At 39.2% G+C, this 23,607-nt stretch overlaps 1 protein-coding gene across 1 annotated transcript in view; it reads left to right on the forward strand.

Moving 5' to 3' along the window:
- CA8 (carbonic anhydrase 8) overlaps positions 1–23,607 on the forward strand; it is a 55,505-nt gene that overhangs the window by 16,734 nt on the left and 15,164 nt on the right. Inside the window, exons 4-8 of the mRNA XM_042808849.1 lie at positions 10,085–10,180; positions 12,918–12,980; positions 14,336–14,384; positions 17,262–17,374; positions 22,324–22,496. Coding sequence (XP_042664783.1) covers positions 10,085–10,180; positions 12,918–12,980; positions 14,336–14,384; positions 17,262–17,374; positions 22,324–22,458 — 456 coding nt within the window. The 3' untranslated portion in view covers positions 22,459–22,496. The remainder of the gene's footprint in view (positions 1–10,084; positions 10,181–12,917; positions 12,981–14,335; positions 14,385–17,261; positions 17,375–22,323; positions 22,497–23,607) is intronic.

Genomic DNA, 23,607 nt, shown 5'->3' on the forward strand with positions numbered 1-23,607 from the left:
AACCCTCTTTGAAAGGTGTTCTTGGAGAGGAGAGCTGACAGTCAGGATTTTTCTGGATGATATCTTGATATCACAAATGATCATTTATTCTGAACATTTTAGCTGTGAATTTAGGTTTTGGCCTGGGACACTTTTTATCTCACACTGTGGTGCAAAGTTGTCTAAACAGTTCTGTACTCTATTCCATTCTGCTTCCACCTAATTTGACTGATTTTAGATTACAGGTCACTTTGTTGAAGGAATGTCATCTTGTTAATTACATACTCAAGAGTCTGACAATTAAATGATGGACTAGGTCTAGATCTTTAGACTTTCAATAAATTATAACAAGCAGAGTTTGAGCAGAAGTTGTGTTCTCCCTTCTCCCACATTACACCACTTGGGAGATTTTTTACTCTTAAGTGTTATCTGTGTTTCTTGGCACTGCTTCCAGCCTGTCTTTTCATTGATCTCAGCATTGCTCTCAAAGATAGGCACTGAGTTCCCTTCGTGCCTTTGTTTTGACCATAATCTAAGTATGAAATGTTAAAGATTATTTAATTCCCACTGAAATTCAGTGGCATTTTGGCACCTATCTACAACAGAAGCTTTGAAAAATTCAAGTCTACAAGCATAAAACAAGTACACTGATTAACACTCTAAGTCTCTTGGCTACTGACTCCTTCTCTTCTTCATACTACTTTTACCCAGAGTTCACAATAGAATAATTTGTTTTTATTTGCATTTGCATTTTAAAAAGAGTATATTTTTCTTGACTGAACCGTGTAGGCTTTGTACTTTATGGGTTTTTGTTTCTTTCTTATGTTATGAAGTATGGACATGTACTCTTGCTTCTCATAAGACATTTTCCAACAGCCTCTGTATCAATTCCATGAACTTTAATTTCCTAAACCTCTCCTTCAGGCTGTTAATAACTAACTTTCTATTTTTTTAATCGCTTTTCTTGAACCTGTGTGCCCTGGTCATATCCTTGGTTTGGTCCCCTTGTGAAGCTTTGAAGCTTAATTACTGTATGTTATGGTCACTGCCAGCAGCTTAGTCAATTGCTTCCTGAAGCAATTCAGCGCCAAGTCAAGTATCAACTCATAAATTCTTGTGCACATGTATTATAGTAAGGCACAGTTTTTTCCACATTTTGTCCTTGCGTGATATTATCGATGGAATGTTTGGTTTGTTGAAATTATGCATCATTGCCATATGGCTAGGCTGTGTTGCCATCCATTATTACTAGCTGAAATCCTCAGTTTTATTTCAACCTTCTTAAACCAGGAGAAAGACTATATGTCGGCTCTTGTTAGGCATCTGGAGTTTTCCATTCATACCATTCCCTCCTCAGCTTTTATAGCATGTTGTGGATGAAGTGGGAATGTACCGGTCTTTAACAGAACTGGGTAAGTCCAGGAGAACAGTTGTTAAGTTCTACTATAGTTAGCAGAGCAGTTGTTTTTATATCAACCATATAAAATCTAACAGGAACAAATGCCGGACTCTGCACTTGACAAAGGGCAACGCTGGATATACAAACGGACTGGGAGACAAGAGCCCTTCAGAAAAGAATCTGGGGTTGCTGGTTGACAGCATGTTGAATCTAAGTCAGCAGTGTGCCCCAGCAGCCTAAAGGGCCAACTGTACCCTAGGGTTTACCAGCCCCAGTGCTGCCACTGGGAGAGGGAAGGGGCTGTCCTCTCTGCTCTGTGCTGTGCAGCCTCACCTCAAGCATGGGGTGTTATTTGTGTGCCACAATATAAGAATGACAAAAAACTATTTGAGAGCATCCACGGGACAACTACAAAGATGATGAAGGGTCTGAAAGGCAAGGTGTATGAGAAGAGGCTGAGCTCCCTGGATTTGCTTAGCCCAGAGCAGAGGAGCTGAGGGGAGGCCTCATGGTTGCTGCAGCTGCTCACAGGGAGTTGAGGGGCAGCACTGAGCTCTGTTCTTTGTGGCACCAACAGGGGGCATTCAGCTTTGTCAGGGTAGGGGAGGGTGGGGGTCTACATTCTTGGTCTGTAACAGTACTGGACTAAGCAGACTTTTCTGGAGCTTGTAATTGTCAGTTGCATAGCTAAAAAGCAATAGCCTAGTTCTGACTGGGGAACAAGCTTTTTCTGAAGATTCCTTTATACTTGATGCAGCATGCACTGGAGAAAGACATGATAGTGACTTTCTGACCTTGCAAGAGTCAGGTAATCTCAGGGGAAAGTAGGCTTAGGTGAAACTTTTTCGCTGGGTGACATTTACTAATGGTCTCAGAAAAAGTCACCATTTGAGAGTCAATCAAAAGTCATCATTTTAGTGGTTGTGGGTAATTAACATCTGATTTCCTGATCAGAGAGAAGATGGGCCAGGCTCTTTGAGAAGTGTGAAAGAGCAAAGGAAATTAGCGTGCAGCAAGAGAGATGGGAGGAGAAAAAGCTCTTCACTGTGAGGGAGATGAAATGTAGAAGAGGCTACCCAAAAAGGTTGTGGGATCTACATCCTTGGAGATACACAGAACTTGGGCTGACAAGGCTCTGAGCAACCTGATCCAACTTTGAATTAGTAGGTGACTTTGAAGTTGTTGCTACTTTGTGTGGAGGAAGGAGGATTTGCATCAATTGGCCTTTAGAGGCTCCTTCTAGCCTGCATCATCCTGTGATTCTGTGGTTTTAAGTGCAAATTAAGAATACAGTAAGAATACAGTAACAGATCTTAAAAGATTGTTTTTGCTCATTGCAAAGATCCACCTAGCAGCCAGTGCCTTAGAAGAAAAATGTGCGTGTTCTTGTAATACTTTTTTATTGATAGAAGCTGGCTTCCAGAACTAATAAATGTACAAGGTCAAATAGAGTGACTTTGATTCTTGCCAGCATTCACCATCCCAGTGACTTACTCTGTGTAAAAGGCCTTTTTGTGCTTATACAAGAAATGTTTTCCATGATAGAGAAAGGAACTCATTGAAGTGTGAGGTTTTCATTTGTTTATTGCATTTAAAGCCCCAAACTCAGGTCCTTACTCAGTTTTGAAGCAGTGTTGATTTGAGATAGGTAACTAGTTAATGTCAGCATCTGTTTTCCCTGGGCAAGGACATCAGGACTAGGATCAAAGGTCTTTTCGTTGAGAGAAAACCAGGTGAAAATTAAGACAATTCTCAAAATTTGTTCTATACCAAATAATCCTTCTGTGGAGTTCACTTTGCTGCCTGGAATAATTCCTTAATCTTTCCTGGGAGGGAGAATCTCTCCAGCTGTTCATGAAACAAATCAGCTCTAACAGTACTTAGTTATTGTTTGCTTATATGAATTTTCAGTTCATCCAACTTTAAGGACTTTACGTCACTGCTATAGTTCTTTAATTTACAGCTGGAATATTAAAAGGCACCAGATAATTTTGTATTTTGGAATGCTAAGGCGTTTCTCACACTCTTCTGGTATTTCTGTAAAAATACACTGTCTAGCATTCCAAGTCAGCTGTGACAATCAGCAGCACAGCTCACTCATTCTGGTTGTATAGAAACAACCTGATTACTGATTATCAGTGCGTTAGCTGGCAACTTGAACAGCATCTCTCCTGCTTTAGTTTGTTTGTACCCAAAACAAAGCTCACACTGGTGAACACTGTCAATACACTGAGCTGGTTATTTAAAAAACCCGTATAATTGTGTTCTCATCAGAGGCTGGCACCCACCACTTCTGAGCAGGCACTCTCAAATCAATGTCTCAAATCAATATAGCTGTCAAATCAATGTAAAACTGAAGGTTTTACCAAAACACAGATCACTGATCTAGTAAGTTGCCCTGGCTGCTATGAAGTTGTCAGTGTATGCACTGACATTGATAGTTTGAAGACTTGTAAAAGCACTGAGGTCTTTCCTCTATGCGCATCTGATTCCCATTAATATTTACAAAAGTTACAGGCCATGTTGTTTGTGCACTATCCTCTTTGGCAAATTCTGTTTGTAGTCTTTTTGCTGTCATTTTTTCTTTTACTGTTACCTGATGTTTGTTCTGATGCCATATTGCAAAAAATTGAATAAACAGAAGGCAAAAGAGCTCTAGAAAGTCACACAAATACATAGGAAAAACCACAGTTTGGAAGGAACATTTTTCAAAGGACACTTAGGATACTTAGGTCTTACAACTTTCTTACTAATATTCCCCTTTCTGAATCCCTTGTTCATTGAATTATCCAGCCTTCATCTGAGCTACATTTTTCCTGTTCTGTAGAAGAATAATTTTGGTTTGGCTTCCATGTATTTAAACAGATGTTAACGTCTATTTAAATGTGTGTGCACAGGATTATTGGAAAGCAGAAGATGTGAGGCCTAATAGCTTCTTGTTAGGATGTATTTTGGCATTATTAATTTTCATTGGTTTTCCTGTCTCATTTCATCTCGTATATCCCTAATAACAGAACATTTTCTGTGAAGAGCTATTTCAAACATCACCTAGATTCAAAACATGGGAACATAATCACAGAATCACAGAATTGTAGGGGTTGGAAAGGACCTCCAGAAATCGTCGAGTCCAACCCAAATGAATACCATGTGGAATGAGACCAGTGTTCCATCCAGTATTCCATCTGTAGCTGTGGCACTAAGAGATGCTGTTTGAGAAGAACCTCAGCCTTACCACTTCCTGTGTTGTACTCTGTCATCTGTGAATTGTTGGACCTAAGGCTATATCTCTGCCTGTTCTTTTATCTGTTTGTGGACATTATTCATCCAACCCATTTATGAACCTGCTGGTACTGTGTGACTCCACAAGTGTTCATGGCAACAAGTTTACAACCCACTGTGTAAAGAACAGAGTGCTAATCTACTGTAATTATCTCTGCCTCTAAGGCAATAATGCAGAAGCATTTTTAACACTGACCAGAAATTTGTTCTACACTGATCTAAAGAAACCCAGTACCCAAATTCTTGTTCCAAGGAGACTAACATTTATTTAAATCATTCTTGAGCAGAACCTCAAAGTTACAGAAACCTTCAGACCAGAAAGTGAAGAACGTTTTAGTACCTTTGGTAACGTGGACTTTGTCGAGTCGTGCCTACATTAGCCTTAAGCACAACTCTTTGCATTATTTTCTCTTTGTAGTAGACCATCTTGACTTCCATTGAGTTGGTGGGGAGGAAAGAGGCTCTGAGGGTCTGCAGAGAATCTTCTTTCCCCAAGTAAATGGCAAGGCGTAAAGATACCCTTATAATGGGTAGCTCATACTTAACTTTCCTCATGTCCCCAAAGAGATGTGGGAAGGGGTGTATATATATACGCACATATATGTATATACACACCTATATACCTAGGCAGTATATATCATTAGTATAGAAACTGGTCTCTGCCCTGAAAAGCCTGATGTCTGAGACAGGCCGACAACCTGTTTCTGGATGCACTGGGGTTATTGCTGGTACAGCATGAAGTGCTTGTTCGTTTTCTTCTCTCCGAGGCTGTTTGCCTTTCAAATCTTCAGAAACAAACAATTGTCAGAACATGGAGAAACATCAGATTACAGACTTCACCTCCAAAGGAGCGCAGCAAGCTGCTGAATGTCATGGCAGCCCTAGCCAGGACCTGCCTGTTGACACAGTCGAAGTAATGCTCTTTTTAAATTTGGCTATCGCTCTCAGCTCTATTGTTCCAGTCAGCAAAGGAAAAGCTTGCTTTGACATTTCAAACAAAATGAATAGCGTTGCCATGTAGCATTGTTCTCCACAGCACCAAGGACGTTGCCATCAGGATTGCAGTCACTGCAACCTTTTTCGTTCCTGTGTGCGCTCCGCCTGCCCGCAGCTGGCTCACATTCCCTCCTGAATGTCAGGGCTTGGTTGGGGTGATGGGACTGCATGAGCCCCCTCTGGCGGATGGCTCCTGCACACTCCAGGCTCTCTCCGGAAAATGCAGTGCTTTATCTTCTTGAGTAGCAGCTGTTCTGTGTTGGGTGAAATGAGCGATTGGGTTGTTATTGTTTGGTCCTTTGTTTTTATTCCTTTAAAAGCCAAAGGCAAATTAAATTTATAGAAAAGCTTGTAATGTACAATAAAATATGACACCAAGTACATTCAAAATAAATTAGTTCTAACAAGGAGTATTTAGGTGTCTAGAAATTCTGTAGTCAAGAACATTTGTATTAGTGTTTTCATGTGCGATTTTTTTTTTTAAATTTCCTTTCTTAGTACAACAAGTGCCTTTAATTGACATAAATAGAATTATTTGCAATGATAGTTTGAAATTCAATTTGATTTATGATAGATTCATTTGGACTAGGGACTGGGGCAGGGGGATGCTGGGGATGCTGCTGTTCCGCTGGATCCTAGATCCTCTATAAAGGTGGTGAGAGAGAAAGCCCAGCTGAAGTGTCTTTATACCAATGAACACAGCCTAGGAAATAAGCAGGATGAGTTGGAAACCATGGTGTGCTTGGAAAGTTATGACCTTGTTGCTATCACAGAAACATGGTGGAATGACTCCCATAACTGGAATACCACCATTGAGGAGTATCGCCTCTTTAGAAGGGAGAGGTGAGGTAGGAAGGGTGGGGGAGTTGCCCTCTATGTCAAAGAGTGGATAGACCTGAGAAACAGTCAGCAATAGGTTGAAAGCCTGTGGATTAAAATTAGGGACCGGACTAACAAAGGCCAGCTGGTAATAGGCACATACTACAGGCCACCTGATCAAGGGGAGACTGTTGATGAGGTTTTCTTGCTTCAGACACGGGAAGCATCGTGCTCACAGGCTCTCGTCCTGATGGGGGACTTCAGCCATCTGGATATCTGTTGGAAAGATCACACGGTGAGCTGCAGTAAGTCCAGGAGGCTCCTGGAATCCATTGATGATAACTTTCTGGTGCAAGTATTGAACAGACCAACCAGAGGTGAAGCGTTGCTGGTCCTGCTGCTCACCAATGCGGAGGAGATCATTAAAGACGTTAAGGTTGGTGGCAGCCTGGGCTGCAGTGACAATGCCCTGGTTGAGTTCGTGACCTCGAGGGATGTGGGCCTGGCAAAGAGTGGCATCAGGACCCTGAACTTCGGAAGAGCAAACTTTAAGCTGTTCAATGGACTGTTGGCCAAGATCCCCTGGGATGCTGTCTTTAAAAACAAAGATGTTAAGGAGAGCTGGCTTCTCTTCAAGGATGCCTTCTTGAGAGCACAAGAACTCTCCATCCTTTTGAATAAGAAAGCGGGCAGAAGAGGTAGGAAACTGGCATGGCTTGGCAAGAGCCTGCTGGGCAAGCTGAGGGCAAAGAAAGGTGCATAAAAGCTCTGGAAACAAGGGCATGTCACCTGGGAAGAATACAGGGATGCTGTCTGGACTTGCAGACGTGGGGTCAGAAGAGCCAAGGCACAGGCAGAACTGAATTTGGCGAGGGACATGAAAAACAATAGGAAGACATTTTACAGGTACATTGGCCAGAAGAGACAGGCCAAAGCAAGTATGCCTCCTTTGGTAAATGTAAAGGAGAACTTGCTTCAACGGACGAAGAGAAGGCTGAGGTACTGAATGAGTTCTTTGCCTTGGTCTTCACTGGCGGCCAGGATTCTAATATTTCTCACGTCCCTGAGCCCTGCATCCCGGTCCCTCTAGGTGTGGACCGGGGCAGTAAATCCCCCCCACTGTAAGGGCAGAGCAGGTCTGAGACCGCCTCTTGAGACTGAATGTATACAAGTCTATGGGGCCAGATGGCGTGCATCCCAGGGTTCTGAAAGAGATGGCCAAGGTGGTTGCTGAGCCGCTCTCCATCATATTTGAAAAGTCGTGGCTGTCAGGTGAGGTCCCAGATGACTGGAGGAAGGGTCACGTCACTCCCATTTACAAGAAAGGGAGCAAAAAGGACCCGGGGAACTACAGGCTGGTGAGTCTTACCTCTTTGCCTGGGAAGATCATGGAACAGATCATCCTGGATGACATGTCTGATCACATGAGGAATGAGCGTGTGATCCAAGACAGCCAGCATGGCTTCACCAGGGGAAGGACACGCTTGACCAATCTGGTGGCATTCTATGATGGAGTGACAGCATTGGTGGACAAGGAGAAGGAGACCGATGTCATTTACCTGGACTTGAGCAAGGCCTTTGATATGGTCCCCCACCACATCCTTATCTCCAAATTGGAGGGATGTGGATTTGATGGGTGGGCCACTCGATGGATAAGAAATTGGTTGAAAGGCCACAGACAGAGGGTGGTCATCAATGGCTCTGTGTCCAGGTGGAGGCCAGTAATGAGCAGGGATCTGTCTTGAGACCGGTGCTCTTTAAAATCTTTATCAGTAACATCGATGATGGAATCGAGTGCACCCTCAGCAAGTTTGCTGATGACACCAAGCTGAGTGGTGTGGTTGACACGGTGGAAGGAAGGGATGCCATTCAGAGGGACCTCGACAGACTTGAATGGTGGGCTTGGGTGAACCTAATGAAATTCAGCACAGCAAAGTGCAAGGTTTTGCACTTGGCTGGAGGAATCCCAGGCATCCGTACAGACTGGAAGGAGCGGTCCTTGAGAGCAGCCCTGTGGAGAAGGACCTGGTGGTCCTGATGGATGAAAAACTTAACATGAGCCAGCAATGTGCTCTTGCAGCTCGGAAAGCAAATGGTATCCTGGGCTCCATCAAAAGAGGGGTGGCCAGCAGGGACAGGGAGGTGATTGTCCCCCTCTGCTCTGCTCTTGTGAGGCCCCATCTGGAATACTGCCAGTACAAGAAAGACAGGGAGCTGTTGGAGAGGGTCCAGAGGAGAGCCATGAAGATGATCAGGGGGATGGAGCACCTGCCCTAGGAAGACAGGTTGAGGGAACTGCGCTTGTTCAGCCTGGAGAAAAAAAGGCTGTGGGATGACCTCACTGTGGTCTTTCAATATTCTTTCCCTCTTGGGGAGAGGAACTGAAACCTGCAGTCCCTCAGTTAATTCCTGCTCTGTCAGAAGCAGTTACTGGGCAAAACTGAAACACCAAATAGAAAGATACGCTGTCTGTTTTAAAAACTGCTGTGCCTGAATGTGGAAATTATGTTAAGTAAGAGAATTACACTTCTTACACATGTCCAATCTAAGTACTGATCACTTGATTTTACTACAGAATGGATGTTAAATGGAGTTAAATTTAAGAATGCACACTTTTTAAAGCTGTTTGGAGTGTGCAGACGTCATTGGCAAATAAACTTAAAAGCAACTGTGCTTAGGATGCCTAAACTCTGCAATGTTACCAAATCCAGATGCAGAGAATACTTTTTAGCATCAGTACTGGAAAAACTTGTGCTTGCAGTGCATGTTAGCTCACAGCAGATGGTAGTGTCTCTCTCTCCCAGCCTCCCCTTCTTTCCCTTCCTTCCATCCTTGCTTACACCCTTCTGGCCTTCCTTCCTGTCTGTTTGTCAGTTTCATAGCACTTTTCTCAAACGTCACTTCCCAAATCATGCCAGACAGCTCTGACACCTCACTAGAACAGACTTCATGTTTGCCATCCGGTGTCTCCTGCCTGACCTGTCTCCATTCAATCCTATAAGTCAAAGAAGGCAGTTGAGGGCCCTCATTTTCCTCTTTAGCATCTCTTTCTCTCCTGTCCTGAAGGTGCTTCTCGAGCCATTTTCTCTGCTTAACTTCTTCTCTGTTTAACCTCTCCTGATACCACTTCACTACTTTTACTACTGAAATTTGAATGACTCGTCTTATAAGATGATGTTTGAGACAAGTATCATTGAGATAGGCATTCAGCCAGTCAAGTACATATCTGGACAGCTTATGTCCATAATCATGGTCATACCTGGCAGACTGAGAGGCAGCGCTGGCAGTCTGGATTAGCTACATTGTTTATTTCAGTATTCAAAGTAAGAGAGTTACTGTAATCTACACCTTTGTTATTGACATTTGGTAACTGACCATAAATAATTTCTTCTGCAGCTTTTTTTTTTTCTCCCTTGGAATATCTGGTGTTTTTAATAGAAATGCATTTATGTATACATGCATAGACACAGGCATGTACATGCATGTATATGCTCAAGCATGTGGAGGCCTTGTTAATTGAAATTAATTTCTGGTGGTTTTTTTTTTTTTTTTTTTTTTTTTTTTAAATGCAAAACTTTTCTGTACTGATCTATTTATACTTCTTTGTTTCAGCTTCATCTAATGCACTGGAACTCCACACTATACAGCAGCATTGATGAAGCGGTAGGGAAGAAGCACGGCATAGCTATCATTGCTTTATTTGTACAGGTAAGTTTCCTGTGCTGCATGTGTTAGCGATGTCATTTGTGTGAGGAAAATGGGTTCCTTCACATTTTCTTTCATTTTTAATAATTTCTTAAAATAAAATATTGTATAACTGGTGGGATTCTACTCAAAAGATAGTTCTCTGTCCTTTTGTCTGTGCATATGCTAAATGAGTAAATCTTGGTTAAATGGTGTATTTAATGTACATTAGTTAAAGAAGAGTTGATACGTAATCAAGCCATCTTACTGTAATTAGGCATCTGTTCACTGTGCCTGTGAGGGGACCTGTCAGGAGGTGGAGGTGCTTCGATATGTCTCTGATGTGTTCTTCTCTATTCCAGCCCAAGCCTGCTGTGCAGGAATTGGGGAAATACACAGAAGAGAGGAGGAAAGAGGAAAAGAAAACCTAATGACCCATTGACCCAAAAGCCAGTAGTAGAATGGTGTCTTTTTAAATACAGGTGCAAGCATATTACTTCACATGGGAGAAATGTGAGATAAGATCACATTATTCAGAGACATCAGACTGGTGTTGTAATGAATCTTCTGGAGACTCTCAGAAGAGCCAGAGACGCAGAGACTTGAGGCTTACTGGGGAGAAGATGTGCAAGCTGGGAAGTTAGGCCCATAATCTAATTGCTGTTGAAAATTTTTCAAGGGCTTCACCCTATAAAGACGACTATCAGTTTCTCATCATTCTCATGAGAAGTGGCAAACTTTTTTATTTAAATGGGTTGGTAGGAAGAAGTTTAGAATTCATGCTTAGATCAAATGGTTTTTCTTTCACAGTGATATTAATTTGTCATTTTTCATTACAAGTTTGTGAATGCCTTTGAGCTTTACCTCTGTTGGAATGTAAAGGTACATTGGTTATGTCTCCAACACTGAGATAGAGCTGCTAAAAATGGAAGTTAGAAAGTTTTTATTCTCTCAGTTCTGTATCCTGGAGGGCTGTGTCGTAATTGCTTATGTAAGTCACCTTCTAATTCCAGCAGAGGTAACCTTGGAGATGGTTAGAAAGTTATAGGTAAGTTCTTAAACAAACATAAAACTTAAGTGATACATTTTCTATTTCTGGACTCCCATTTAATCTGAGTTTTTAATCATTCCAAAGTGCTTTTTCATTTGCCAGGAAGCCCCATCCAATCTGGCTTTGAAAACTTCTAGGGACGGGGCAGCCTGTTCCAGCACCTCACCACTCTCTCTGTAAAGAACTTCCCCCTGACATCCAACCTAAATCTTCCCTCCCTCAACTTAAAACCATTTCCCCTTGCCCTGCTGTTATCAACCCTTTCAAAGAGTTGATTCCCCTCCTGTTTGTAGGCTCCCTTCAGGTACTGAAAGGCTGCAATGAGGTCACCCCACAGCCTTCTTTTCTCCAGGCTGAACAAGCCCAGCTCCCTCAGCCTGTCTTCCTAGGGCAGATGCTCCATGCCCCTGATCATCTTTGTGGCTCTCCTCTGGACCCTCTCCAACAGCTCACCGTCTTTCTTGTACTGGGGGCTCCAGACATGTTCGAAATGATTTTAATATCTTTTATCCATTTGAAGATTTTAAATAGAAATTCCTTTTTTTTTTTTTTTTTTTTTTTGAGAAAAAAGAAAATTCTCTTAATTTTCTAGAAATAGAAGTTACATTTTATTGATGTTCAATTATCTCCTTCCAATAACGATTAGATAATTTGTAAGGACAGATCGGTGAGGTTGTGGATGCCCTCTCCTTGGAAGCATTCAAAGCCAGGCTGGATAGGACCTTGAGTAACCTGGTCTGGAGGAAGGTGTCCCTGCCCAAAGCAGGGGGTTTGGAACTAGGTGATCTTAAAGGTTCCTTCCAACCCAAATTATTCTATGAGTCAGTGCTTCAATGATTCTTTGATTCTACTCCAAAAAGTCCCTATAAATGAACAAATTTCATCCAGCTCTTCTGTTCTTACTCATGCCCATTTCATTCCTCACCTCCTATGTGTATGCACTGGCAAAGAAGTCGAGCAGAAAGCTGTTCTGAATGTTTCTGCTTTGCCAGTGTTGTTCTGAATGTAAAAGGTGGGGTCTTTGGATGGTGATGTAGATCAGAAGCAACTGAAATCAGCATACAGAGTGAAAAACATTCGTGGAAACTGGTTTATTTTGAAAACCCCATCTTCCACACCTTGAAGACATTCAGTCTTCAAGGACAGTGCTGCAGAGGGCCAGGCTTTTGCCTGCAGAAGCTGGAGGTGCATGGAGGGGGAGGATCTGCCATTCTGCACTCTGGAGGCAGGGAAGAAACAATCCCTTGCGCCTCAGAGCCAGATTAGCAGCACCATGGGAGCAAATTCAAAAAGTATCCATCATGTTTGTTCATTCTGTTCCTTCCTATGTGCTTTTCTGACTAAAAACTGGTAAGGACAAATTGTATTCTTGGCATTTGTCTGTCACAGTGCTGCATGATTTTGAATTTACTTACAGTATATGCTACAAAACAGGCTTACTCAAAACTTACCAGATTTAACTATGGCTTTTGTTCTGTCAGTTTCTGTCTTCATGTTGAAGTTTTTAAAATCCTGTTTAATTTTGGCTGATGCCTGTATAGAGATTTCATTGTTTGGAATTGCTGTGTATCAGTATATTTGATTAACACGAGGTTGGGTAGCTTAACTCAAAACAATTTCAGAACTTAGTGTACTGATTGATTTCTGTCTTGCCTTATAGGTTCAGAAACAGCAAAAGACTAAATTTCATCTTTGCTTATTTTATTTCAGATAGGAAAAGAGCATGTAGGCCTAAAGGCTGTAACTGAAATTCTCCAGGACATCCAGTACAAGGTAAGACATCATCTGAAGAGATGCTTCCCTCACAAACGAGATGAAGTAAGTGTGTGAAAAGTGTGTATGAAACACTGAAACCGAAAGAATGTTTTCAAACTCCTTTATAGTAAAACCATGTGTGAAAGCTGTAGTTCAGTGGCCTACATCAGAAGCTCAGTATTTTACAGTGTTTTCATTTAATATGTAGTCTTTGTAGTTAAATGCCTTTTTGTGATGTCCAAAAATTTGATCTGTCTGATTGATAACTGATTTCAAGTATCACCTTTCCAGTGATTATCAGTATGGAGTCAGTATGAATGTAAGCATTGTTACAGAATGCTTAGTGAACACTAATAACAGCACTTCCAAACTTGTGTGGATTTTATTTGTAGAGGAAAAAAATAGATGCATTGAATACCCTTATTAACTTGCAGTGGGAAATCAACAAAGCCACAGTGCTGCCTTGTTGTATGGATTATATGTGGGGATACTGAAGAACAGATAAAAAGCATAGCTGTATTTAGAAGCCTTGAGCACTTTCCAGAAAGCTAAAACTATTACCTTGGGAAAGTTATTTCCATCCCTCTGTCTACAAAACAGAAATAATCATGTTTATCTTTGATTTTAAAGTATTTTGTGCTATATTAATGAGCAGTTGTATTTTGGCTTGGAGAGACAAGCCATTCACTTCAGAGGATGGTGAAGTACAGAAAAATGAGAGACTTACTAGAAGAGAGTTTAAGATCTTTTAGGCAAATAATATATGGTAAACAGTAATTATATGTAATATTACAAACTCATTGTTAAGGCAACTGTGGAAACATTAGTCCACAGAACTTTGTAGCTTGATCATTAAAGGCAAAGCTAAGTAGAGTAAGATGGTGAATAGCTTTGTCATTATGAGCATTTTATGCTAGTGACTTTTGGAGTGTCAGCATCAAACATGCTACTGCACACATAAAATTTTATTGCATTAAATTATTGGAATGATAAGTTTAATAAGATATTTAATAAGTGTTTTCTGTCAGTCAAGGAAATGATCATTTTGTCCCTTGTTTTTTAAACTCATTTTGTATGGAAGTCCTGAATTTCATGTAAAGAAAGTATTTTAAGGCTGGGGCCTGGAGAAGAGCGCAACTACTAAAGGCAGTAAGTTAGCAAATTTCTGTGATAATCTTAGAAGTAAAATACAGAAAAAAAATCAAAAAGAGAAAACCACAACTATTGTGTGGTTGCAAGGACAAACACAGTGATAATTAAATGATGGTAGTGATTTCACAGGAAATGAAGGTTTCATTTTAGAAAACACACAGTATTTTACCTTTCCATTCATCATAGCTAGAGATGAGATTCATTTGTATTCATTTTTTCAGGGAAAGTCCAAAACTATACCCTGTTTTAATCCCAACTCTTTATTACCAGGTAGGTGCCTTTACTTATTTTTCTGTGGGTGGATTACTAGGTAACTGCAAAGGCTGAAACAGACCGGAACTAAAGAGCAGTCTAACTGCAATGTTGAGAATATCTCCCACCAAATGATAATACAGTTTTCCACGTAACAGTGCTAATAGCAGTGGGGTAGAATTTCCTGTTAAACTTGGGATAAATTCACACCTTTCTCACTTGAGTGGAATGTGATATTGCAGCCTGTACACTGCTGGCAACACTGTGTCTAGATTTCTTGATGATTTATTATCTCACCTACAGGGATAGTGATGTGTAATCTTTTCTCTACTGTTACCTGAAATAGGAGATGATTTATTTAAACAGAGGCCTGCTTTCACTTCAAAATGTAGAAGGTTGCCCACTTAACAAGTTAGTGTTTTGGAAGCAGTGACAATGCCATAATGCAATTGCAGTTGTATAGGATACAAAGGGTAGTGTAAGTGGGAGGCAAATTCAAATTCATATAGCCAAGAATAACAATAAGAAACACTCTACCTTGCCTTGAAAAAAAACTCCTTTAAAAAAAAATTCTATGAAGTAAAAATTTCTTCAAGGAATGCTTCTGAATTAAATTCCATGCCACAGTAATAAGATATTTAAACAATTTTTTAAAAGAACCCCATTATTTATTAACCTATATTAATTTTTATCAAAGGAGTATTATTTAGGTTGCAAGGTCAAGTGCTCAGCATTTAGAAATTGCAGGAACTAAGGCTACCTGTGCCCTTTCATAAACATGTATTATAAAACATGCTTTATCAGAAGTTATTTTCACAGAACCCATGCTTCACAGTTCCTGGTTTGATGCTGATTAAGTCACATAAACCAAAATTTTCATAAGTGATCTCTAACTCTGTATTCCTCATTTTCTAGGTGCCCGTCTTGAGATCAAGGGGTCTGATTTACAGAAGTGCTGAGTGCTTATACCTGCAACTGAAGTCAATGGGAGCAGTGCTCTGACTCCATTAAGTGCTATAGAAAGTTAACTACTCTGAGAAATCAGGTTCTAAGCATCTCATATTGAACACTTCAAATGAATAGATGCATTTCAACTTAATCTCTCTATGCCTCACTTCCCCAGCTTTAAAAATTGGGGGTAATCTGTCCTTCCTCACCTCAGTGAGGTTCTGGAAGGATGAACTAATGTATGTGAAGCACTTGGACACTGAAGAAATGAGTGCACTAGAAATACAAAAAATGAAAAAGAACAGTCCTTGTAAAAAGCAGGATTTGAATAGACCTAGGACTGCATATGTTACTAAAAAGCCAAATGTTAGCTGTTGCTTTTAAAGATAGAGTCATCCATCTTTGCAAGTAAATGATGTATGTGATCGTGTAATGAGACAGTGCTACAATGCATGCACATGGTGGGCTGAATTAATTCTTGCAGTTCTTAATTTTTGAGTGCTTGACAGTGCAACTTCTTGCTATGAAATCCTGTAACTGAGAAGGAAAATGAGATCAACAAAACAAAATCCATTCACTGAGGAGCGCAGGTTTCACTAGTAAGATTTAATTTTACTGATAGATAGATATCACACCATCCTGTCTGATATCTATCTAATATCACGCTGTTCTGTGTGATATTCCTCTTATCTGGTACCAAATGGCAGTAACAGGTTAGGTCAACCAAACAAGTTTATTTCAATTTCCAGCCTCCCATCCTGTCCTTGTCAAGTTAGTCACAACCTTCCCTCAGGTCTTCCATGTCATGAGCGTCCAATTCCTCTCCAGATTTGTTTGTTTTTACCCTCTTTTAAGATCAGGTAATATATTCTATTTCTTCAGCTGGGTTAGGAAGTCATTTGTGAGTGTGGCCTACACTCACAGAGCAGCAAAGAACAGCTCCGTGTGATATGTTTTCATGAGAAACGGAGTGATTTCTTAAGGTTTTTCTTTTTCTATGAACTCACTTTGCCAGAGTTAGGAGTCAGTAGTACATCTTGAAAAATATGGCACCTGAATTATGAATGGAAGAGTTTTGTTTGGATGTAGAATTTAGTCACTGCTTGATCACCATGGCCTTCCTACTTTCAAAATGGGATGTCTTTTCACAGTAAAGTTATCTACCTGTCTTGGAGATAAGAAATTTCAATCCAGCTATGAACTTTAAGCTCCATGGAGTAGTAAGCTTGAGGTTCTACTTGACCAGAGTGGCAAGAAGAGCTCTCATTCCTCCATTCATTTTTGAAATGTGGAACTAGGCCCAAGTGAGGGCAAGTCTAACAACAATTACTGCAGTAGAGAATGTGGAATCAGGAAATATGGAGAGTTTTTCCCAGAATATTATTTATTTATTCTGCTAGTTTAAGGGATTGGGCTTATGTTATTTGCCATTTCTATAAAGTGGCATTTTGATCTTTAAAATAATAACCTCTGGCCTCAAGTTGCACCAGGGTAAGTTTAGGTTGGATATCAGGAAAAACTTTACAGAAGGGGTTGTTAAGCACTGGAATAGGCTTCCCAGGGAGGTGGTTGAGTCACCATCCCTGGATGTGTTTAAAAACTGTGTGGATGTGGTGCGCAGAGACATGATTCAGCGAGGGTTGTTAGAGTTAGGGTAGTATGGTTAGGTTGCAATTGGATTCGATGCTCTTTTCCAACCTGAGCAATTCTATGACTCTGTGATTCTATAATCAATCTACAAGAGGAAGTTACTGTTATGTAGTAAGTATGTGTTTATGTGTGTTCACTTGAGAAAGTAGTTAACAGTACTTAGCAGGTCATAAATTCACACCTTAGATTTCTGCATACTAACTTCATCATATGAGAAAGCTCATGGCTGTCATAAGCCATCATAATTAAAAGGTACAATCCTCTTCCTTAATGTCATTAAAATTCTTTTAATTTCAGATCCTCTACTGCGTGACTACTGGGTGTATGAGGGCTCCCTAACAATTCCACCCTGCAGCGAAGGTGTCACCTGGATTTTATTTCGCTATCCTTTGACTGTGTCCCAAGTGCAGGTAACGGTTCTGCTTGAAGTGACCTTGGAATATGGTTATGAGCTAAAGGTTATAGTGTGCAAATATGTATATGGGGCATTATGTCTGTTCTCCATGAAGATCCCATTAGATCAGTACATGGCTTTTCAAGTAAAGGTTAACCTTTTGAGTCACTGAAGGCAACGCAAAGGTCAGAGATGAAAAACCTTGTTATCGTTTATCATCTGCATTTAAAATAATTCTGTATTTAAGTCGAAGTGAAAGAAAAAAAAGAAGTCAATTGGCAAAAGAAATTCAATTCTTTGTAATTGTAAGCTTTCAAATACCACTGCTTTTTGATGTTAAAGGAACAAAAATGCACAGGGAGATACTACATCCTGGAGAATAAAAAATGTTAACGTAGTGCAGGCTAGCTGTATCAAATTGAACTATACATTGCTTACCTTGCTCTTTTTTTTAGTTCTATTTTGTGACAAATGTCAAATGGAAATGACCTATTTAAATTTAATTTTATATGTATGTATTTTAAAGTATATTCTTTATAATATCTAACAGTCAAATGAAAGAAGTTGCAAACCTGTCTGCAAATAAGCCCAGTAAAAACAGTGAAAGCTCCTGACAGTTATTCTCCTTCATACTGTGAATCCCAACCTGAGAAATGTGGATATAACCTAAGTGAAACTATTTAGAATCCTTGAAGCTGAGTGCATTAATTTTTACTGCCTCTTCTGGAGAATGTGCAAACGGAAGGAAAAAAATATAAAAGATGATAAGTTGATGTTATTTCAATTTTAATAATCTAAAATTCTGCTAGTCATCCCAGCACAATGTTTTAACAACTTATCATTTTGAATTAGCATTGATTATTTTCACACAGAAAGTGAATTCTAGTTCTAATCACAGGTGAAAGTGATTGCTCCCATTAAGCTTATTTCTTTGTTAGCTAGAAGTTAAGCGTATCCTATCAGTCTTGAATCTGGTATTTCTTTGCTTATAAAATGGTAAGTTTTATGGCTGCTTACTACTGAGTAGATGGAAACATAACTCTGTTGGTGATATTAGATTCAGAATAACTTTAAAGGCAGTTTGTTTTGTAACACAGCAGCTAATTGCCTGGAAATGATATGGATAAATAAGAGGACTTCACTGGAAGTGTGAAAACCATACTCACAAGACTAAGTTGTTGTATAAAATTGGATTTCATGCTAGTTACACATTTTGTTTTCTCTATTCCTTTTTAATCTAGTCAATGGACAAAAGAGGGCACAGTTCAAGGTATTTGTGTATGCTAGGAGATTGTGTGAAGGGTGAATGAGAGAAGAATTAAGCAGAAAAATGCAACTTTAATTAATTGTATGTGCTCATTTACTGCAAGACAAAATGGTGGAATATGATGTGAAGGGGATAGATCTCCAGAAGAGAAGTATTGTGCCATTGTTATTAAAACCCATTATTTGTTATTGCTTTTTTGCATTAATTATTGAGCACATCTTGAATACTTCTTAAAGAGATATCTTCACATAGATACATAGTTTGTAGGGAAAAGATTAGAATTTTGGACCGTACCCAGCTTTATTTGAGGAATAAATGCATTTGTGTTGCTAAAGTACACTGATTGGTATAAATTCAGTCCAGAACTTTGCAGTGGTGAAGAACTTACAAGTCATGGAGGGGCTTGGAGGACTTCACACTGCCACCGACATAGTGTGCAGCTGAGAGGTGGCTCTGGAACAGAGAGAGATTGGATCAGATTCATGCCATGAACAGCAAAATAACAAATCAGGACTGCCGCATCAGAGTATGAATTTCTAGAGTTCATTGCTATTTCTTTAGTACAAGTGATATTCTTATGCTATGAGTCTGCACTTCCATCAGAGAGTAGTTTTTGGTAAGTAGTTTTGTGAGATTTGAATAAAATGTGTGCAGACAACTGGAGAATAATATTTTGCAAATACAGTTCTTGGAGAAGTTTCATTACTGAACTCTGTTGGAAAGAGATCAAGCCTTGTGTGAAAAGCTGCATCCTGCAGTGTTCTTTTTGCGCATTCTTGCCTTCCTTCTGTGCTTTTTATCATCTTCATTTGTCTTACATTACAATATACAGCACAGGATTAACTGTGTTGACTACTTTTATAAGACTCCTTGCTCATGTGTATACACTACTGAAATACAATTAAAGAAAATAGAAAAATCTATCCTATTAGGCCTGAAAAAACAGGTGGAAAATTGAAAAAAAAAACTTGCTTATGCTTCTCTCCACTGTATATATTTTTTAAATAGGACATAGTGAATTATGTGCTTTGTGTTACACCGAAGCCTAGAACCTTAGATTGTCTAAGCCAGGCAGAGTAGGGATTTAACACAGTGATGCAGTGAGGAGCTGTTGTTCTGCTGTCATTGTCAGAGTTAACTGGTTTTGTATTGAATGGCTAGGTCTTTAGTCCTTTCATCTACTTCATTCGAAGTCAAGTCCTCTTACAGGATGGAAACAGTAGCTAGTATACGGAAATGGAGTGGGAGTAGTGCAAAATTTGTACAGCCTTTGAAATAAAACAGTCTGTGAAATGTTATTTTATTCTGGAAAGATGTATTGAAGGAATGTGAAATTTTCAAACAGAAGGGTAAGTAAAACAGAGTAAAACAGAATTCAGGATCTGAATACAGGGGATTGGCAAAAATATTCTTGCAAAACGTACAAAATGTAATCTAACTTTGTTTTTACTCAGCAGAAGTAGGAATGTTAACATTGTGGAATTACCCTTTCACTTTGGCCCCAAGTTTCAGTATGAACAGGACTATGGTCTTCTGGGTGTGAGAAAGCCTTCTGTTTCTGTTGAAGGTGTGTGAATACCCAAGGAAGTTCATCTGTATGTCTCTAAAGTATTTTCTCTTGTACTTTATAGCAGTGAAATATAGGGGGTTGGGATAAGAAGATGAAGAGGGTAGCATCAGCACATCTGAGTGTTCTTTTCTGACAGCACCACTTCTTGCGAATGAAGTAGACTGCCATGTATGTAAGAAGGCCTCTGTCACTGGGATCTCAACCCTAATATGAAGGGGTCACCACTCACTGTGGTGGGCTTAGAAACAATTATCCATCTAGAGTGAGGCTGCAATTCCTGACTTCTCTGAAGATGTAAGAACAGACAGACATTGGGGTCAGATCGGTCCTACTTTACTGACTGGAGAAATTGGAAGATACTTTGTGAGCAAATAGATTTCACCATAGGAATTGGGGCAGAGCATTCACAGTTGTAGTAGATAACTCACAAATGCTGGCGTTGCCGTCTGCTCTTCCCTTCATGTGTCTTTAAAGTCTCTTATTTTTGAAAGATCAAACAAAAGCCAAATTCCTGTAAAATGCACCATCCGAAACAACAATTATTTCAGACTTTTCAGGGTTGATTCAGTTTAGTGATGGTGACAGACACTACCTTTACAAAAGTCATTCAGTGATTTATCTGCACTTGACTCCTGAGGACATTTTCAGTTCGGTAGCCTGCAGTGAGTTTGTTTTCAGTTTGCTTTTAATAAACAATAAAAAAATCTTCCAAAATTGAGATCTGCCTCTAAAAGCACTTTGAAAGAACTTTATAGTTCCTTCTTCTTTTCATTTTACAGTCTAAGCTATCGACTTGTATCTCAGCTGCCAGAAGCAGAACAGTTGATATCTAAGCACAGTTTTTTCAGGAAAAAGCAACAGAGCAAAGCTAGCCTCTAAATCAACTAAATAAGTCTCTGTCACTTCTGCAATAGAGTGGAAGAAAACAATGAAGGCAGTTGTCTTCCAAGTTGCATAAGAAAGTATTCTCTGTGGGCAATATAAGAACAAAAATGTCATTACCCGCTGTTCAGTACCTAACTTCCTTTAATTCTGGAATCACGCTTGCCTTCTCCCTTTAATCCTTCATAGAGTGTTTTTCATGAAGAAATTCATTCTTCATAATGTCTTATATAATAAAAAGATTAAACTTCAGGCTCCATTTTACTTTCTGTGTAAAATTTTCAAGTTCTGTGTCATTTTCAAGTTACAGCTGAGCTAGACAGTGAGGCATAATAGAGACTGTACAGATATAGAGCCTCAGCCTAAAGAAATCAGCCATCAGGTAGGTTTGATGTATCCAGCTTGGCAATATGCCAAAGCAAAAACAACCAAAAAAAACCCAACCAAGCAACTGTAACTATGCTGTTGAACAGTAAGGTATAATGTTGTTGATAGATACATTGGTTTTCATTGCCTTTTAGCACGTAGAACTTGATGCTGGTACAAAAGATGGAGATGGAAGCTCTGAGTCTTCCTACATCAGATTAGAGTGAAAAATCTGAAAAGAATCTGTACCCCCAAAATACATTGTTTTGGAAGATATGAAATGTTTTGTATTGATTTTTGATTATATTTTAAAAAGTATATTGAGCACTAATATCTGCAGAACTTTTGAAGTAATATCTCATTTTTATTGTAAAAAAGTATTTTTGGTATAAAATGTCAAGACTTTCCCTAAAGCTTAAAGCCTTTTCAATATTCTGCTGCTTTGTCAAATAATTTTGATTTAAATGAAGCAACATTTTGGGTTGCTTCATTATTTTGGGTAATAAATCACTGGAAGAATAAAAAAACAATTTCCAGTTAACTGAGTTATTCCTACACTTCTTAGAAGAAGACCAGAATCATTACTTTCATGTCACAATTGTGAGATTGATTTTGTGGGATGTAATCTACAATGAGTGAGAAGGTTAAAGATCCCAAAAGAAATTATGAAAATGCAAAGGGTATGTTTTCCAAACCACATATATGAAAGTTCTTATTTTTCTCTGTTCTGTTAGTGCTGACAACTATTTTTAAAAGTTAGAAATGGTGTCTGAAAACTCCAAGTTTCAGTGGTGCACAAGTGGCAGGGAATGCTGATTTCGATCATCAGTCCCATAATGCAGAATTACTTTGTCTTCATGTCTGCTTTTTTGCCTTTCAGATAGAGGAATTTCGTAGACTGAGGACACATGTTAAGGGTGCAGAACTTCTAGAGGGCTGTGACGGAATCCTAGGAGATAACTTCAGACCAACTCAGCCACTTAGCGACAGAGTCATCAGGGCTGCATTTCAGTAGCAGAAGAGGAAAAACAACAAAAGTAAATCTTTATTAATGTAAGTAAAACTTAGGAGAAGAATCAAAATCTTGAAATAATTTTCACAGGGGAAATTTTGCCAAAGGAGAAAACTGAGTTAATTACAGCATAATGTTATGATATGTTGCCACAACTGTAAACTTTAACACTGTACTGTTCTATTTTATCCTATGGTAACAAAGTTGATTTGCCTTTCTGACATGCTAATAATTAGATTCTTTAGTGGCTGGAATAGAGTATATGATTTTATGAATTGAAATCTTTAGTAGACCGTGGTTCAGGCAGTTAGGTCATAGTTACTTCTTCTAGCTTGAAATTTCTATACTGCAGTGGACAACAGCACATTATGCCTAAAGTTTTTGGATGAATTTCCGTATTTGTGGAAAGCACTAGTTAATTTTTTTAATGTTATCATTTAAACAGGTTATTAGTTCTGGAAGAATTCCTTATTTTTTAATTTTTATTTTTTTTTAATCCCTTCTCCTTTTTTTAGAATGCTGTACCTTCTAAACCAAACAGTGAATCTTTCAAAACCAGTGCGGATACAATTAATTAATTGCTCTTATGGCTAATTTTTCACATTATTTTATTCATCAAAGTAGTTGCTGCTTCTTGTCCTTGGTGGTTTTAGCCTTCATTGGCTCAGAGAACAAGGATGACTTTGAATTCAGTGCAGAATAGCTAATGCACCTGGGAACCTGAATTATCCACACTTCAGTTAGTAAAACTGCCCATGTGATACTCCCCTGGCTTCTAGCAATTACAACATAAATTCCCTCTGTACTCGACAGTTGCCCCTAAAGCTCATTGCACTTAGGTAATCAATGTTTTACTATAATGAGAACTCTAATAATGAGTTAAATTTAAGAAATTTTGCTATCAAGACATCTAGTTAGCTTGAAAGTAGTGAGTCAGAGACCAGCATTTATGGTTGATTTTGTAATGAATGTGGCTCCATCTTGATACCAATAGCATGAAAGCTTATGTAGGAAATGTTCAAGAAAAGTGTGAATTCTTTCACTTTCTTTAATAAGTCCTACTACATTTTATCATATTTAAAACTATATTAAAATACAATAAACCATATTAAAAAAACTACAATACTGTATATAAACACAAAACTACAATAA

Source organism: Centrocercus urophasianus, unplaced genomic scaffold (genome assembly GCF_019232065.1).
Source record: "Centrocercus urophasianus isolate 14NV4802_14NV808 unplaced genomic scaffold, USGS_Curo_1.0 seq_11, whole genome shotgun sequence".
Lineage (NCBI taxonomy): Eukaryota > Metazoa > Chordata > Aves > Galliformes > Phasianidae > Centrocercus > Centrocercus urophasianus.